The sequence below is a fragment of the Chaetodon trifascialis genome, chromosome 15 (genome assembly GCF_039877785.1).
Source record: "Chaetodon trifascialis isolate fChaTrf1 chromosome 15, fChaTrf1.hap1, whole genome shotgun sequence".
Lineage (NCBI taxonomy): Eukaryota > Metazoa > Chordata > Actinopteri > Chaetodontiformes > Chaetodontidae > Chaetodon > Chaetodon trifascialis.
In genome coordinates, this window is record NC_092070.1 from 20,941,686 (window position 1) to 20,960,444 (window position 18,759).

At 43.9% G+C, this 18,759-nt stretch overlaps 1 protein-coding gene across 1 annotated transcript; it reads left to right on the forward strand.

Annotated features, from left to right (window-relative positions):
- The first annotated feature begins 1,991 nt into the window (after positions 1-1,991).
- 42sp43 (P43 5S RNA-binding protein) lies at positions 1,992-5,074 on the forward strand. Its single transcript, XM_070981583.1, has 9 exons — positions 1,992-2,437; positions 2,584-2,684; positions 2,760-2,850; positions 2,991-3,079; positions 3,291-3,364; positions 3,592-3,672; positions 3,764-3,993; positions 4,219-4,272; positions 4,536-5,074. Exons 1-9 carry the CDS (start codon positions 2,303-2,305, stop codon positions 4,794-4,796), a joined length of 1,116 nt encoding a protein of 371 aa, XP_070837684.1. The 5' UTR covers positions 1,992-2,302; the 3' UTR covers positions 4,797-5,074.
- Positions 5,075-18,759: the final 13,685 nt, after the last annotated feature.

Here is an 18,759-nt window from a genome sequence, read left to right on the forward strand (position 1 = left end):
TCGATTTAGGCGCATGCATGGCGGTGTATAAGGATGAAGATGCGTCCCGGCCGCTTAGAGAAATCACAGCTGAACGCGAAAACATCCTGACAAACACATCCGAGGCCTTATCGTCGTTATTGTTCCTACAGACACTCACTGTGGTAACCGACTCGCTTTAGGATATTTCTGTCATTCATAGTTCACAGCAGGACGGTCACTGTGCTTCTACACTTGCACACAAGTCAATTCTCTGACGTGAAATCTAAAATAAAGCATAAAACATTAACTCAAAACAAGAACTACAGTTCCATAACTACATTTACTGGAATTAAACTGGCTAAAAACTGGGACTAATATCAACATAATGACAATTCTGACCATTCGATATCTGAGAGTGGCCACTGCTAACCAGTACTGATCATATTAAACCATATTTGCATTTCTAAAAACCTTTGCAATATATAACAGACAAAGAAAAGCAGACACGTGGCTGCACTTCAATAAAATTAAAAATATTGGTATTGACCCAATGATCATTATTCATCATGAAAACAATGTTAATATCCCTTTAAGAATATTACGAAATGCTCCACATAACCATATTAGTGTGCAGATCCACTCTGGCACATTTAGTAATATTGCACTGATTTATTCAAACCTGACAGGTGTGATGCATGAATGTAATTCTAGAAGACTGTGCCAGCATACAATCAATTGGCTTCTTATTGGAAACCATAAATCCAGATCAATCTACATGGATTGCTCTGTGACCTGCTGGTTAGCATCCATGATGCAGTCAAGTTTTCCAGCAGCCACCCTGCCAACACTCCCCGCTAATGGAGGCACATTGTGCACTGACAGCCCCCTCTGAATATTTCATCTCCCCCTTTTGAGAGTTACAGGGAGCAAGAGATAGTTGGGGGAGAGATGGAAGGGAGAGCAGCAGCAGGAGGAAGAGGAGGAGGGGGGGGAGCAGGAGTGCAGCATCAAGGGCCAAATATGTGCTCGTCCTGTCCCTCCTCCACAAAAATAACGAGGCTGACATCAAAACAGACATCAGTTCAGCACGGACTGGCCTTTCTACTGTTAATGTGCATTCAAGGCACACCGCCGTCGACATCTCCTTTGACCATTTCAGTGGTTTTCCCTTGATAAACATACAGTACGGCTGCTGATCACACAGTGCTGGTGCTATTAAGTATTCAGCAGTGGTACAGCAGAGTAACGCAAACTGCACAGAGAACCGTGAGCAGTCAGAGCTGCAGACATTATGCCGGCTGTCGGACATAAACGTTATTAGATTGTACAACTTGTACAGAACAGAGCGGCTGGGTTAGTTCTTCATGTGACACGCAGACACGTCTATGGTGGAGGCTGAATTCAAATCTTTTGTTCTTCCTGCAAGTTGTCATTTGGAATACAAACACTTCCTCTGTGATATACTGGTTTTTGTTTGGATTCAGGACACAAGTGAGTCTGTGTCACCTGGTCATTTATCGTAGATGCTGCATCTATTATAGCTGTTTGGTACCTTTTTGGTGCCATTTATTTTGGACAGTTTATGTTTTTTGTTTCAACTGTGAGTAACTTCCTGTTTGCTTTATGAGTAGTGTTCAAGTGGGCAATTTAAATTAGCATTTTTGTTGTTGTGTGCTCAGGAAAACCAGTGATGGCTCTGTGGAAGCTGGTGGGGGTTCCTCTACAGAATAAAGAATAACAACGCCCCCTACTGTACGGATAGCTGTATCACACTTACAGCTCCAAAAAGCTGGGTAATTTCCAGGTGCAGCAAATCAGCCAGAGTAATCTGAATCCCTTCACGAGTGTGCTGATCACTTTTGGAAATAGATTTCTCATCGTGTTGTCTTCAGGACAGGTAGGACTGCAGAACTTTTGGCTTTTCTTTCTGCTGTTTTAAGCGTGATGTGCTATGGAGGCCTGTCATGGGTGGACAATCATATTCTTTTGATAAATCTTATTTCATTTAAACAGGAAGACCTGTTTTACAGACTAATTTCTACTGTTTCAAGTCTTGTTTAACGCCAACATGCAACGACTGTCTGGCTTTGAGTGGTTGGCACACGTGTTGACTTGCCCGCCTGTTTGCACACAGCCGAGCTAAGCAGGGCACTTAGCTTAATTAATTTCAGCTTTACTTCTCGAGGACTGCAAAGCGCTGAATCGACGGACGCTGCCTGACTCACCGCCTGCTGACCCAACGCTGCCAATTAACCAATTAAGACCTTTCAAGAGGCTATAAGACAGGCCGACAAAAGCGGCCGCCTTTCCATTGAATGTTTTCGTTAGGGAATCGAGAAAGATGAATGGTGTGCGCAGCGGGAAACCTGGCGGCGGTGCGTCACAGACGTTGTTCACCTGCGCCCACGCGAACTGTGAAGCCACTTTCAACAGACAGTGGAGGCTGAAGGAGCATGCGTCAGTGCACACCGGAGCGGTAAGGACAAGAGTCAAAGCGCAGTAAGAAAGTCACTGTTTACAAACCTGCTGCACACACGCTGAGTTCTTAAAGACCATTATGTAAAGTACTTTAAAGGCGCAGGTAAGACATGAAGGTGTAAATCAGTTACCGACTGTCCGCAGCGCCCGTGTGAGTGCACAGTTGCTGGCTGTGGTCGTCGCTTCTCCAGAAAAGCCCACCTGAAACGCCACCTGCTTCAGCACAGCGGGGAGAAGCAATTCAAGTGAGTCTCGGGTCACCTTTTGTGCCGTCGCTCCTCTCAGGAGCTAAGAACTCGCTTTAACTTTGCTCTCTGCAGATGTAAGAGCTGCACACAGAGTTTCCACGACGCCGCCAAACTGAAAAAACACGTGCGGTACGCCCACGGGGTCAAGAACCAGTATTTCAAGGTTTGTGTCAATGCGCAGTCCTGTCCGCGCGATGGCGCCAGAGCACATTGCAGCAAACGGCATCCTCTGGAAGTCACTGCTCCTGATTTTGAATAACCACTCCTCATATCTTTGGTGTTTTGAATGTTTTCCCTCCTCAGTGTGAACACCCAAACTGCTCCATGACCTTCAAAAAACGCAGAGTGTTTAAGCTGCACTTAAAGGAGCACGGCGTGCCTGTGAAGTTCAAGTATGTGAAATCACTCTGGAGCTTGTTCTGTGGGTGAAGTGCTGGAGATCAGATCTAGATGTCTGTTAGATAGTGCCCTTGTCATTTAAAGTGATCAGATCTTTGGAGCACAGGCTCTTGCAGAAGACAGTGAGTGGTTTAGGCTGGGTGGGTGTGGCCCCTGTGATCTTATTTTTACCTCTGCCTGTCCCCGGTGGGGTTCTTGCTGTAGGTGCACGAAGGACGGATGCACTGCCACGTTCGACTCCCACATCACCCGCAAGGCCCATGAGAAGAAGCACGCAGGTTGGTCTATTTCAGTCTTAGCTGGAGTCCTTTCATCTTCCATCTCTGTGAAATTCCTTCATTAAAAAGGGGCATGTGGATTTAATTTGCATATAACCTTTTCTTGCATTTAAGAAAATTGTTCAGGACAAATAACATGCATGTGTCTCCTGGAAGGGGCCCAGACGGATCCAGCTGGTGGGGATCCCTTTTTCCTGATACTCACTGGCCTTGTTTGGTTCCTGCAGGTTACCGCTGTCCTCAAGCTAACTGCCAGGTGCGTGAACACACCTGGGGGAAACTTCAGAAGCACATGGCCAAACATCCAGGTAAAAGTCGAGGCAATAGTACAAAATCCCTGAAATCTATCCCGTGTTTGAATCAGTGTGTCACTTTTTAAAAAAAAAACACATGTTGTAGCCACATTCACGTGCCAAGTGTGTAAGAAGGTGTTCAAGAAAGCGGATGCTCTGCGGAGGCACAGACAGATCCACGCGTCCCATAAGCCCGTGCTGGTTTGTCCCAAGGATGACTGCCTGGCCTACTTCTCCACAACCTTTAACCTGCAGCACCATATCCGCAAGGTGCACCTCGAGCTCCTAAAATACAGATGCTCCTTCCCCGACTGCACACGCAGGTTTGCTATGAGGGTAAGTAACAAGTCTGCAGGTCCGTGTGAGGAGATCAGATTGTTTTTTCTTTGCATTCAAAGATTTGTGGAGCTTTAAATCTCTTGTGTGAGCTACCATTTTTAATATATAAACATTAGTATTACATTTCAGGCACTGTTTCAAACAAAATATATGCCATTTCCAACAATGAGTGACATGATTTCTGCACATTTTTACTGCCGTCGTACGTTTTCTTTTCCTCAGGAGAGTATGACCAGACACCTGCTTCGTCATGACCCAAGCGCCAGCGTTCTGAAGGTAAGTCTGACATCCGCATCCCACAACGCAGATGTGGACTAAAGCCACCGCACAGTGGTGAGCCAAAGCTGTCTTTCCAGGGAGGACTATTGATTTTGGATTTCTCTTTAAACCCACTGAAAGCAGACTCCTTTTGTGCTTCTGGCCAACCGAAGGGAAGTCAGTTTGAGTGTTGCGTTTACATGATGAAATTTCTACTTTAAGTTTCTCGGTGGCTGCACAGCCAGTACAAAACTTCTCAAGTATTTTTCTGACGCCAACAGAAACGTCAGCGGCCAAAGAAGTCCTGGCAGAAGCGTCTGGACAGACACAATCTGCCTCTTGTGGAGGAAAACCTGCGCCACCTCTTCGCCCTGCGCATGCGCCTCTCCCGACGCACCAAAGTGGAAACCAACCTCTCAGGCCTCTTCAATGAACGCAAGATCCCTCATTACGTCGACCCGGAAGTCAACCTGAGCAAGCTGTTTGGTATCAAAAAGCCCCGTCCTTTGGAGAAGCCTGAGGTGGCGCCGCTGAAAGGTTAAACAAGTGCGTCCAGGCTAGCTCTCATTGTGACTGTTCAGTCTGAGCTTCCTCAGATCTGTGCTGGTCTGCTTTTCTTTAGTTTTTGAGAAATTACAGAATGGGTCTTTTTTTAGTTGAGCTTTTTTTTTTAATGTAGCTGACATACATTAAAATATCTGAGTACTTGTTTGGATGGCGCTTTGACACACTGATTAGATGTCAAGAGTTTTTGTGAGATTGCATTCTAGTTCTTGAAGACAAAAGGTCTTAATTGTGAAATGCTTATTTTGTAAAATGACACTTGTTGACCCAATAAAATGAGTTTGATCAGAGTGGCATGTCTTAGTGTGGTTTCACCTTCCATTTGAGCTGAGCACCGGTGGAGGTCTGGGTATTGGTAGCAGCTGCTGGAGGAGGATCATCTCCACAACCAAGATTTGTTTGTTCAGTCTCACTTAATTGCAACGGACACAGCATCTCATTGTTGGCACACTCCAACAGCTGTTCTCGTCCAGCATCAAGCTTTTGTGCTCGCTTTGACTTCATGTATTGGTTGACATTTGCTGAACACGCTGGAGCTCATTAAATATGAACAAAGGACTGCACATGAGTAATCGCTGAGTCACCGAAAGCATGTCACTTTGGGGGCGGATGAGACTTTGAACACAAAGACGAGTATCAGCTGTCAAATCTCTTCAGATGAGGTTGAGCTGCTGCAGTTTAGATTTTAGCCTCATGAACATTTAAAGGGAATGATGCTAGTGGTGAGTAAATTCAACCACTTAGTGTATAATGGGTTTCAGATAATGAACATGCAATGACAGCAGGATCTTTGTATTTGCATGTAATGAAATATTGGAATTGCACTGCAACCTCATTTATAAAGGGGACAATAAAACATGACAGGACAGATATAGGTGGAATATGTGGTATTATATCAGGTATTGCCTATATTCTGATGGATTTTTATTTAAACAGGGTTGCAATGTGATTTCCTCACGTTGGAGCTGAAGCTGGAGGCAGATGTTTTTCAGTTTCTGCTTAAAAAACAAATGAAAATTGTTTAATTTCCTGTCAAATTAATCAATCAACTAATCGTTGCAGCCAGTAAAAGTGAGCCTAGCTGTGTCACATTGGCTGCCACGTAGATTAAGTTTTTAGAAATGTATTAATGGAAGCCCATCTGATTTTTAATTGCTTGTTCTGTTGTTCACTTGCAAGTCTGAAAAGACGATTACTCACAAAGGGTTTCAGACTGTAACGGGTGTGTTTGTGTTTCCAGAGTTCTGTTTAATGGCTCCTTTTTGTGTTTTTTTCCCCGGTTCAGTGGAGCAAAGCAGAGTTCATTTCAAACCTTCAGCCAAGCTCTGTAACAGCTTGTCAGTTTGAGTTCGGACAACATCTTCGCTGCTGTGTTTTTCTTTGCTCTGCCGAAGGTCATTCTCTCGGCTTTGCAGCCTCGGGCTTCTTTCCTTCCCCCACGAGCTGCTGCTCTGCCTCTTTAGGTCCCATACATTAACCTATCCTACAACAGCTGACCTGCAAGCTCTGTCAAGCTGGAGATGCTGTGCACGGCCTCAAACGCCAGAAACACATGCCTCAACAGCTGACGGTGTCTGTTACATCCGTACTTATCTGGCATGTTGTTATTCATGTTCCTGCGTAAATTTTAATTTAACAAGCAGATAAAAGCATCGCTCATCAAACACTGAGCGCCTCTTAAGATCGTGATATTGCTTTAGACATATAGCAAGGCTTTCAAAGTCAGCATGTCTCCACTGAAGAGCAGTTTGAAAGGATGGTTTCTATGGTGGTGCAACACAGTAAACAAGGTTTCCTGAATCTCTGGTGTACTCGGAGTATTTTCAGTGGGGTTTTTAGAACAAATGGGACTGTGTTTGCAGGTGTTTGGCAGTCGTGGAAAGTGCTTGAGTGATTAGATGTTCCTTGCTGACTGCAGAGTTGCTAATTGTTTTCCACTGGTGCCGCAGAGTCCCATAAGAGAGTGCTGACGCTGCCTGGTGTCGAGTGCTGGACTCATCCCAGCAACACTATCAAACTGAATCACGTACGGTTAACCACAACCTCACCATCACCCCTCTGGCTCTCTGGAAAGGCCATGCCAATTATCCACATAGTGAGCATGACCTTTGGTGTAACAGGCTGAGCTTGATTTTTGCAACGTGTGCATCACAGAGCAGCACAAAGCAAAACTCACCACAATATCGTCACAGCCGGGTTGCCTGATTAGCTCTAAGGAAATATTTAAAAGGTAAAAAACAATGTTTATTCAGAGTCAACCAACTTATTTTACATGTCTGCAATCACTACTGTTTGGACTTTTTAGCATATTGCACTACACCGTATTTCCAACCTGCAATAGTCACATGATTGTGGGAAAAAAACACATTTCTAATCAAACGTGAGATGTTTAGTTAGCTCCTGTGTTATATACTGTCCTAATCAGTGTAAGCAAAGTTAGACAGGGCCGAGAGGTCGCTAATTAAAATCTCAATCTTCCCTGCAAATCAACAGCGAGCATCTGCGATGCTAAATCTGCAGCAGGCTTCGGTTGCTGCTGATGGCGGCTTATCTACAGGAACTGACAGTTCATTGCTAAAATAAACTGCTTCATCTGCCTTTTGTGACTCAGGCTGAATAGTCTTTTACATAAATCTTACCTTTGCAGCTTTAGTTGCAGGTGGCATACATTTCCCTGGTTGTTTCTCCCACCCAAGGGCAAAAATGCACCAATTGAAACACCTTGATCCTGTTGTGAATCATTTTCATCCAAATGATGACAGCTTCTCTGTGAAATTGCCACGACCTGCAGGAACAAGTACTCACTGAGTGGTTTGAGAGGCAGCAAAATGATTCAACTAATGTCTCACCTGCAGTAAATAACAGCACTTTTTGTCTTTAGCACTAACAACAAATAGTAAAACAGGAGCTCTGTCTCTGCACAGCTTTCACAGACCTGTCAGGAGACAACGCAGATGGTTAGTGCCTGGTACTGGTCCAACCATACAAAACATTGCATTACATTCATTTGGGAGGTGGGGGATCGGCCTCCATAGGAACAATTGCTAGATGTCATCACAAATCTCCCAAACAAACCACTGAGAGGACATATTTTGTTACTCCAATCGCAGGAAAACAGATACAATAACAGGATTTATCACAGTGGTGCTATAATAAATACACCTCTGAAGCTTTTAGGTGCTAATACAACTGGTCTTTCAACTATAAAAAAAGGACCCTTCATTCCACACAGGAGACAATTTTCTAATTTAAGTAGTAACCCACATTTTCTTTTTCCTCATTCACAGAACATGCAGGAAAAAAAACAGGCAGTCACAGAAGGAGAAAAACGGTGCTTCAGAAAATCCCGAAACAAGGAGATAAATCGAAGTAGGTTAACCATAAAGCCGTCATGCCCTGATTTAGCCTGCTTCCTCCAGAATAGATGACCCAAAACCTCCTCTACTCTCCCTTTTCTCCCTTTTCCCATGGCCTGTTTGAAGGGAGCTTTTCATGGCTGTAACACACAGCTACATGCCTGCTGAACTGACAGGATTAGCAAAATAAGCATAAGATAAGGAGGTTGTGCACAGGTGTCAACATGCCCAGCTCCTCCGCCTGCATCAGGCTGTGTGGCACTGCAGCTGCATCACAAATTATGTCTCAGCAACTAGCGGGCACAAAATTCTCTAAAACGACAAGGTCAGATCTGACGTGCATGCTACTTTCTGCGCGGATCCACGAAAGATCATTAAAATCATTATAGATTTTTAAAAATGTGTTTATGTGTTACAGGCGTTACCTTGAAAACAGCTCAATGAGTCTGGATGCGAGCAAGGCCAGGGCTGACGGAAGAGGATGGGTTTAAAATGAGTCTAAAAAATAGTGATTTTGAAGACATCAATCGAAGGAATAATTAACAAGACTAAGACAGCGTACATCTATGCTAGCAGCTCTGTGAGGCTGTTCATTAGCACAATGGTACTTTAAGCTAAATGCTAACATCAGCTAACATGCTCACAATGATAAAGCTGATGAACAGGTGTAACGTTTACTACAGTATGTTCACAATCTTTGAGCATGTCAGCATGCTAACATTTGCTTAATGCAACAAAATACAAGGTACACCTGAGACTAACACGCCGTTAGCTTTGAAGGCGTTTGGTCATAAAGCAAAGTATTGGACAAACTGAAATCTTGACCTGATAATAGTCAGAGGACCAAACCGCCCTGATTCTTTGTGCAAAATTTCATGGCAATCCATCCAATAGTTACTGAGATATTTTAGTCTGGACCAACCGACAGAAGCACAGCTGAAAAAACAGACTGGGACCCGGGATGAAATTTCAGCTTTTAACCTCTGAAGCTTTACTTACGCACAGATGAGAAACTTGAGGTCCGGCTGTGTTTGAACAGTGAAATGAATCCGGTGAATGTCAACACCAGCCTACCTGAGGACATCCGCTCCAACCTGCCAAGAGACCAACACGACCTTATAGTCAATGAAATTAACTCTATACTTCACACAATCCTCAACACAGACCTTTGTCCAAGCTTAACGCATATGAGTGCGCTCAAGCAATCATGTAATTGTCTCTTTTCTCACTTGGCTTTTACGCAAGGTGATTTTATATTCCCTCATGAATGTTTGAACAGCCTCAAATGGCCAGTTTAGGCCCCCTGCCTCGTTGCTCGTCTGCCTCAGTCAAAGTTAATGACTCTGCAAATCCATGACCCACATATGAATGAGCAAGTTGACAAAAAGCAGCAGACGGACAGATATGAATCTTTATTTATGGCAGCAAAACTTGCCTATACAAATTCCTTCTGGTTCACAAAACTGGCGACCCAAGCAGGAGGTCCCAGTTCCTAGGAAACTGGAGCAGGTGCAGCAATGGCCAGGATGCTGGTGTTTGTTTTCAGACTCCTCTGACGTCGTGTCGGGAGCTGTTAATTCAGAGGACAAGCTATTCCAAGGTACCTCAGATGGACCGCTGCTTGATTGGCTGTTCTGTGGGGTACATTTGGTCTATCGGCACGACGGAGGAGATCACGATTTTCCTCTCATCCTCTTATTGTAATCATCCCTCTGTGACCCGCCATCAGCAGAAGGCTGTTTATCATCTTTTCTCGATCATTAAATCATGTCACATCATACATCAAAGCTCTCCTTTGCTTCTCTGCTGTTTGTCTTCTCTGCCTCTCTTTGTCCTCTGTTGGGGTAATTTTCATGGCAAAATATTCACTTGCAAATTTTCCAGTGCTCCCTTTGTCCACGTCTGCAATTTGTAATCCTTGCAGTTTCCCTTCCCGTCCTCATGAAAAATTGTGCAGACATGAATTCATGAAGAGGGCATAATAAGGTGAGCGTATTTCTTTGTCTCAGGCAGACACTGGCAATGCTTATTTATCTTTTTTTGCATAACAAATCGCTTTGTGTCTCGGCATGGTGCAGATTAGAGAGCTGCAGGTAGAATGCAGGACCGGATTAAAGCGCCTCTGAATTGCAGTGAGTCACACATCCACAGGCTGAGGCTAGATTGATGGTGCAGGTTAAGAAAACCCACATTGTTCCTTCGCTGTGACGAGGATTTGCATAATACAGCTACGAATGCAAAAAAGAGTCTCTCAAAATGAGGCGCTGACATGATTTATCTTGGCAGACCATCAGAGTCATTTTGAGCAGATCAGATGGGATTTTTTTTTAGCCACTTGTCGAGACTTGATAACCAGTGACAATTTAGGGCTGATTACACTTCCTTTTGTTGACATCCACATCAGAACATCCAGGGCTGTCCTTATTTCCTCATATGTGCCGTGTGCTGCTCCATCAATCAAACCCTGGCTTCCAATAAGTGCTTGGTGCTCCCATTAAGCACCCACCAGTAATTAAAAGTGCTGCAAGCGAGCAATCAGCAAACGTGACAGTTACCTTGTTTTACAACCTGGTTTGATGTGACCTGCCAAAATATCTGGCCGATGCAATCATTTATCAAAGCTCATCTTGATACACGCCACACCCCTTCCCTGGTTTTACTCAATTTTAATTAGCTGAAGCTTGCGTGTTTGCCCGTGCCTTGCATCTGTGTGAGACATGCAACAGGTCACTGACTGATTTTAACCTGCTGTTTAATCACAGTGAAGGAAAAGTCACAGAGAGCAGCGGGTGGGCCAGTGTTCAATTAACAGCCATGTAATCTGGAATGATTAGTTTACATGAGCTCAACAGCATGAGAGGAGGACATGGACAATGACATGGAGCAGCAGCCTGAGGGAAGTCTGTTTGACATGCAGCCCTGCATGGAAGAAATTTTATTGAGCCCTTTGGGGAAGTTGAGTCATCGTAGCAAAAGTAATTCAGGTTCACCTAAGTGGAAGTTAAGCACAGAGCATGAATACAAAACCACGAAAGAGAAGGTGGTAACTGTTTGAAAGTCGGAGAATACAAAGATTAAAGGGTCTGTTCTTCGTGCCAAAGCTCTTTGGAGCAAATAGCATTTCTGTATCGTCATGTCAATATGAGACGGTTAGCTTAGCTTAGCACAAAGACTGGACAGAGTGGAAACAGCTAGCCTGGCTCTGTAAGCTAAGCTCTAAGCTAACCAAACTTCTCCACTCGCGACTATAAACTGTGTGTACTTATTTTATTCGTACAAAAAATGAAGCATAAAAGCGACATGATGTGGTTTTCTGGGGCAGATTTCGACAGTTTTGATCCGCGACCTTTTTCCCTGTTTCCATTGTTTATGCTATGCTAGGCTTAGCTCGAAGGCTTCTCGCCATAGCTTCACAACCAGCACACAGACGAGAGAGGGGTATTGATTTTCTTATTTAATTCTTAGCAAGAAAGTGAATAGCTGTATTTTCAAAGCATGAAACATTTCATTTAATATTATACTTCTGACATCTCATCTTGACACAAGGTTAAGAAACTGTGAACTGAATAATTATGAAAGTGGCAAGTGTGGAGAAGAAATGACCTGCTAACATTTATAGAGTTAATAGATGCTATTGACACTCCAGATGTCTTTCATGTAACTAATACATACACATTTTAATTGTGTGTGTGTGTGTGTGTGTGTGTGTGTGTGTACATGAGGAACAAAGAAGAGCTTCCTGTTCTTCTTCTTCATCACCGCACATTCAGTTTCATTTCATCTATCCGCTGACTTAAGTAAAGGTCAGCTGTGTAGAGAGAAGGATGACGTGAGCTGTTCACTATAACAGCTCATCGGTGTGTGTGTGTGTGTGTGTGTGTGCGTGTGTGTGTGTGTGTGTGTGTGTGTGTGTGCTGCAGCAGCTCACAGCTCACAGACCAGCGCTTCACTACTGGCGATGCCTCTGGCTGCAAACTCTTGGAGAGAGAGTGAAAGCAGCAACAAGAAAGAGCTCCGTGGGGCTGGTGAAGCTCATGTTTCATTAATAAGGCATATCATGCAGTGTGTGTCTGTGTGTTTGTCTGTGTGTGAGTGTGTGTGTGCATGGGGGGATGCAGGGTCACAGTTGACTTTAATTAGCGGGAGGATGTTTTAAACAAAATAGGGCAATCACTGAGGAGCGCGGCGTCCGCGTTAGTCTACCTCTAATCAGCGGTGATCAGGGGCAGAGCACACTGGGTGAACCGAGTCCTGCGAAAGGCATGAGACGCTGAAGAAGACTGATGAGTCAGTAGCCTGTTTGAAGCATCAGTCATGATTACTAACTGGGTGCTGAATCACAGCCGGACCAACGTCTCCTGGTATTATTTTCCACAGAGGAATGCTGAAGCCATCAGCCGCCCTGCCGATCTCCCTCCTCGCCTGTCAGTCACTTCCAATCATCATATGTGTGATGACCTCTGACTCCTGTCTGGTCGTGGAGTGACTGACCTCCCTGGCCACCTGTCTGTCTGTCTGTCTGTCTGTCTGTCTGTCTGTCTGTCTGTCTGTCTGTCTGTCTGTCTGTCTGTCTGTCTGTCTGTCTGTCTGTCTGTCTGTCTGTCTGTCTGTCTGTCTGTCCAGCCTGTCTCTCTGCTTGCAGGATTTACTCTTGACAGCTCTCGCCTTTGTTCTGCTGCTAAGAAACATTCACAGCCAGCCTCCTCGGAGATGACAGGGAGCAACAAGAGGCTTATTACAACAATAAATATTTAGGGAAATGGACCATCTGTTCTGTACTTACCTGTTAATTAATAAATACACCAACATCACGGTCACATCATATTGTGGTTGGATTATTGCTGAACAGCATGCACTTTGTCAGGAGAATATGCAGAATGTGGCTCGCATTTTCCATATTTGTAAGACACCAACAGGCTGAGCACCCACAGAGACAGCCAGTCAAAAAATAAGTGAATATGGAAATACTGTGTGATGAATACTGAGGTGTGGTATTCATATGTGGAGGTATTTCCTGCTATCCGTTATACTCTTCCACAGCAGTCGCCTACGTCACAATAATGCAAACACAGTCAAGGTTATTCGGTGACAATCATCACGTTGCTGGGATCATCTGTGCAGGATTAAACAGACCTGGATTACGGTGCTATCCTTTAGCTTCGGAGCTGCTAAATTTCAAATCTCATTTTTGAGATAGTAGCCAGCAGTCGCTTACTCGTTCAACTGTAAGCACTGAGAGCACCAGAGCAAACAAGCTGTCAGACACATGAATGATGGTGTTTACATTCTTCTTCTCTCTTAATAGTGAAGTTGACCAGTGGTCCAATCTCTACCAAGACTTAACTAATCCTTTTGATGGCCCTCCGCTTCTTTGTCACACAGCACTCCTTAATCCCTGATTTAAACGCCCACGTTGCTGCACAGACAGAAGTATCATATCTTCTTCAAACTCCTTATGAAACGCTGACAGAGAGAGAATAAGACGTCAGTGTTTCCAGTTTGCTGCCTCTCCAAATTTGCTCTTTACGGATGCACTGGACGCACCTCATCCTGTCATTGCACACGTGACAGTATTACCGATTGCTTTTCATCTCCATTTCTCTGTTTGCCCACACTGTATATTTACTTTTGTGTGCATTTTAGCTTGATGTCAAAGACAGATTGCTGGGCTGCATTTGTTCCTGTGTGGGTGAAGTAGAAAGGGTAATGGTATGTTGCACTCAAAGCCGAAGAAATAATCCTTTATGTCGCTGTCGGTGTATCAGTGACAGGTCTCTGTGTGTGCATGCGTGTGCTTCAGCAACCTGTGATTACCTGCTATTCTTAGTATGACTATCATTTAATCAGCTCTATTTTTGCAATCAGATTCCCCCGACAGCTGCTTTTGTCGTTATTTGTTTTGATAATAGCTCGCTGCCTCCCTCTAGAATCAGAAAGTGTGAAAATTGCATACTTATAAAAAGAAACACCAAGGAGGGGAGAGCCGTGGAGGATGTGAAGAAGGAAACGATAAACATACACACCACGCATAAGACACCATGCATTGGAAGTGTAATTTATTTTATGCTGGTTTACGTTGCCGCCATTTGTGCAAATATGGGATTATGTTTGGGTTTCATTTCGGTTTTGTCGCTTCTGATAGAGATTATCTTTATGTTTCTTATTGAATCCTGGTTCTGCTTTGGGGCACATTATTTGATAAATAAAAGAAACAAACAAAAGAAAAAAAAACAGATATAAGGCTGCTATGAACATTCATTTGTCATAGATTAGAGGGGTTTTTTTTCATAAAAAGGTAAAGAAAGGAAAAATATAAAGCTGATTCACACCAATCAAATGCAGACAGTGTCTGCATACATTCATTTGCTACCAATAGAAATACAGTATTATGAACTGGGCGTCGCTGACAACATTCCTGAAAAAAGCTGTATAAAGTTACTGAATGCCATCACCTGAACATTTGCAACTGCTGCAGCTTAAAAACGTTTCACAGGCGAAGCAAGAGTTGACTTTTATTTTGAAGTAGTTACAGGAAATGCACTGCAAATGCAACTTTCATTAAAAAATACGAGTACAAAACAAGATAACAGTCATTTTTGGGTATGTTTGAGAGTCGATCAGCTTGAAATGCTGCAGGGAGTAATAGAATCTGAAGGAGCAGCCACAGAGAGCTGCTGGGTGAAGAGCTGCAGGCATCAGGCTGCACACCTCCAACTCCTCAGTGAGGCAATCAACTCCTGTGAGTTTCACTGTGGCCTGCTGTCCGCAGACTCATGCTTGCTCACAGACTGATGACAAGAGGCCAATTCTCGCCTTCTGTATTAAACTGACTATAATTTCTGCCACTTTGCATTTGCACACTTTAAAGTAAAGGTTGACATTTTGAATAATATGCATATTTCATTTTTGTTCCAGCCAAGAAACATTTTTACATTTTGTACATATTAAACAATTCATATTGTGTTTTTTAGTGACCTATGGAGGAAGCAGATTTTACTGTGGTCTAACTCAGGCTTGCTGTCTCCAGGCTCGCTGTTTCCCTGTTTCCAGTCTTTCCCCCGAGCTAAGATAACAGTAGCTTTACAATTAGTGTATAAACATCCATCCATCCATTGTCTATACCCGACTATCCCTTTTCGGGGGGTTGCGGGGGGGCTGGAGCCTCTCCCAGCTGTCGACGATTCAATTAACCTAATGAGCATGTTTTTGGTTTGTGGGAGGAAGCCGGAGTGCCCAGAGACAACTCACGCATGCACGGGAAGAACATGCAAACTTTTGGCGAATTACGAATTGGCGACCTTCTTGCTGTGAGGCACGCGCACTACCTGATGTGCCACCGTGCCACCCGTGTAATTCATCCTCCCATTTAATTCTCGACAGGAAAGGGCATAAGTGTAGACTTATCTCCCAAAAATGCAAAACGATTCATTCAATGTTGTGCGACAGCGAACAGGCTTCATATTTAGTGTACAGACATGGGATTGGGAACGGTATAAATGTCCTCACCCAGCTAATACTTGGTCAGGAAGCAAATATTTTTTCCCAGAATGTCTGTGATAGGACTGTGCGCATTACGATTGCTTGCACAAGCATTTCACTGGCTCTGAATTTCCCTTAGTTGTGCCAAATTTCATCAATGCTAGAAATTTAGAGTCAATCCTTTGGCTGCTGTTACTCATAGTGGTCGTCTGAGCGCGATCAGTCACTTTGAAAGCCATTCATTCCCAAAGGAAGGGACCTTGCAGTCAGAAACTCGCCCCGCGTCACCCTGAGGATCACAACATTATACCTGCTGCAATGTGCAACACGAAAACCTGACTGTTACATAGTATAGATGCAAGTAAAGTTTCAGCTAAAATCAAATGTTTATTCCTCATACTGTGATTCTGGTGCCACCCAAACCACGCTGGAACCTACAGAACACACAGCACAGTTTTTGACGTTAACTCAAAAGAACCGCATGGATGAGAGATGAAAGAGGAGGAACACAATGTTCAGAACAGCAGCTGATGCTTCCTCCACGACTCTTTTTCCCTCGTCTCTCTCTCTCTCTCTCGCTCTGTATTGATGTTATGGCTCTCTGTTCACCTGGACCAGGACAGACGGTGCAGAGGCTGTTAGCCGTGACACTTGCTCGGAGGCACCTCGAAAGGTCACACGACGTAATAAAAACAGCAGGGGACATTGTGAATAATGATAGTGGACATTTATTATACAGGAGCACAAGCAAACCCCTGCAGGGTCTGTGCAGGGTCAGCCAGATATGACGCTGGGCCAGATTTCAGAAATAACCACATTTACACCGGGCCTTAATTGTCCCCCTCCTGTCGCTTTACTACCTTAGAAAGCTGATGTTATGGCCAAGCTGAGCTGGAGCAGCCAGCGGAAATGAGGCATTATTAAAAGGCAATTTTACTTTCAGCAGCTTCCCCACCTCCTCGGACATTTCTCCATAATAAAATCAGGAGAGGCGTGCGCAGATAGAGCCTCCGTACCATAACTTTAATCACAAGTAATGTCAGAACACGAGCTGGAAAAATGAGGAAAGAAGATAGTCATTCCCTCGTTTATTTCTCTCAAGTGCAACTCAGGGGCAGGCTGATGCAAGTAAAAGAGACATCGACATGAAGGCAGTGACAGAAAGTGATGGGAAGAGAGGGACAGAAAGGGAGAAGGAGCCAGAGGATTGAGACGCTGAGAGCGTGAGGGTCTGTGTCTGCAAAGCGGGAGGAAGAAAGGAGGTGATTGAGAGAGGTAGATCGAGCCAGAAAAATGAAATGAGAAGATTAGAGGAGACTGTTCTCCCACACTGGCAAAGTTTCATCAGCTTGAGAGGACTCGCAGTGCTCTGAGTCACAGCAGATGGGCAGCACTGTCAAGTGTTAATAGAGGTATAGCAGCAACTATTGGTGGCGAAACTCTGCCGCTTCATCAACCAGCCGAAGATCCCCTTCTGTCCAAACAGCGGCCATATATAGCTGTTAGCTGGTGTCAAACTAAGCCAAATTTACACCCAAAAATCAAACATATGCGCAAGTAGAGTTGGCCTTAAAAGTAAAAAGTTGAGCCAAAAATTAAAATGGTTGCCATTGTTTATGCACCGTAATGTCAAAACATTAGCTCCATGTCAGAACGTGGACCAGTTCTTCAGAACTCCAAAAAAGGCCCAAAAAAAACAATCACTTATTTCAACATCTGTCAGCAGAATAATCCAAGTACTCTGAGGCCACGCAGCAGAGTCTGAAAGCAATGTTTTCGGACGGTTGAGTATTAATGCTGTGCTTTATATGGTAACAGTCCGCTATGTGTTTACACTGAAGAGCATAAGTTTACATGATGCAGCCACAGCTCTGCTCCAACTGTGACTCAATGCAAAACACTCACAATACTCACTTTCAGTGAAGAGGAAATCTTTACAGCAGTCTGAGTAAGGATTCAGAGGAGAGGGCGACATGCAGGCAGTTGGCCCTCGTGCCAGTTTTGCAGAAAATGATGCAGAAAATAACTTTTTTTCCTGTTTGCTTCAGGTAATATGAACACTTTTGATTGCACACAGCAGATCATCCACACACCAAGAGAATGATGAAAGCACAGCATCTGCCTTGGATGATAATGCTCGCTTCTGATTGGGTGCCAAGCCTGTTTTACACTGCTGCTGTTGCAGCTAACAAAACACTGATTAGAAAATTGATTAGTCTGTTGCTATTTATGTAGTATTTAATCAATTCGTTTCATTTTGGTTTGGCCAAAAACTGCTGTGATCTCCACATCAAATGTAATTTCTGAGCATAATGTTTAAATATGCTGTGTGAAGTTCAAAGTTTAAGCGCTCTACAATATGCAGTTGTCACATTAGAAATAAGTGCGAGTGCAAAATAAATATATTAACTTACAAATTTACATGATTAGCAGTTTTCTACCGGGACTTCTCTCTTGCCTTATTTGCAGCAGCAGTGTCGCTTTTTGCTGTAATAGTCGTTTTCTATTCTTCATCACTCTCCATTATAACAACTTGTTCCTCTTGAATGAAGTAGGCGCCAGCGATCGGTCCACTTTGTGCAGGAGAAGAGTCAAATGGTGCACCAAACACCAGTTTTAATGGGAACATGCACAGAGCTCGGCCAGCAGAGAAAGCTGATAACCGCCATCGTCACTCCCTCTACTCTGATTGGGGTCTTCAGCTTTGTAGAGTCAGCACATGCAAAGACAGCCCAGCTGCCTCATGGTATACCCCCCATGTAAAGTCTGTATAGACAGTATATTGGCTGTTTGGGGTGAGTAAGGAAAAACTGCACAAGCGTTCAATTTTGAGTGAATGACACAAGGTGAAAATTTGCTTTGTTTTCTGTATGAACAGACCTAACAAATAGAAATCCAGTCTGTTGTTTCTTCCAGAAAAAGCAAAACCCATTTAGGAAACATTTTGAGACTGTAATGGTGAAATGAGCTGCACCTGAACATGGAAACAGGCCATTGTTCACCTCAGCTAAGAATGAACAGGCACAGCTTTTCATGAACTCTGGTGTAAATATGGATTCCTTTGAACTCGAGGGCATTTGTTGTTTGCTAAAAATGTCATTACTTT

What these genes read in the sequence shown, in the direction of transcription:
- 42sp43 (XM_070981583.1), top strand. Translation starts at nt 2,303, where the DNA reads ATGAATGGTGTGCGCAGCGGGAAACCTGGCGGCGGTGCGTCACAGACG. An exon ending in CGTCAGTGCACACCGGAGCG is followed by an intron (nt 2,438 to 2,583) that starts GTAAGGACAAGA and finishes GACTGTCCGCAG; the next exon opens with CGCCCGTGTGAGTGCACAGT. An exon ending in GGCGTGCCTGTGAAGTTCAA is followed by an intron (nt 3,080 to 3,290) that starts GTATGTGAAATC and finishes TTCTTGCTGTAG; the next exon opens with GTGCACGAAGGACGGATGCA.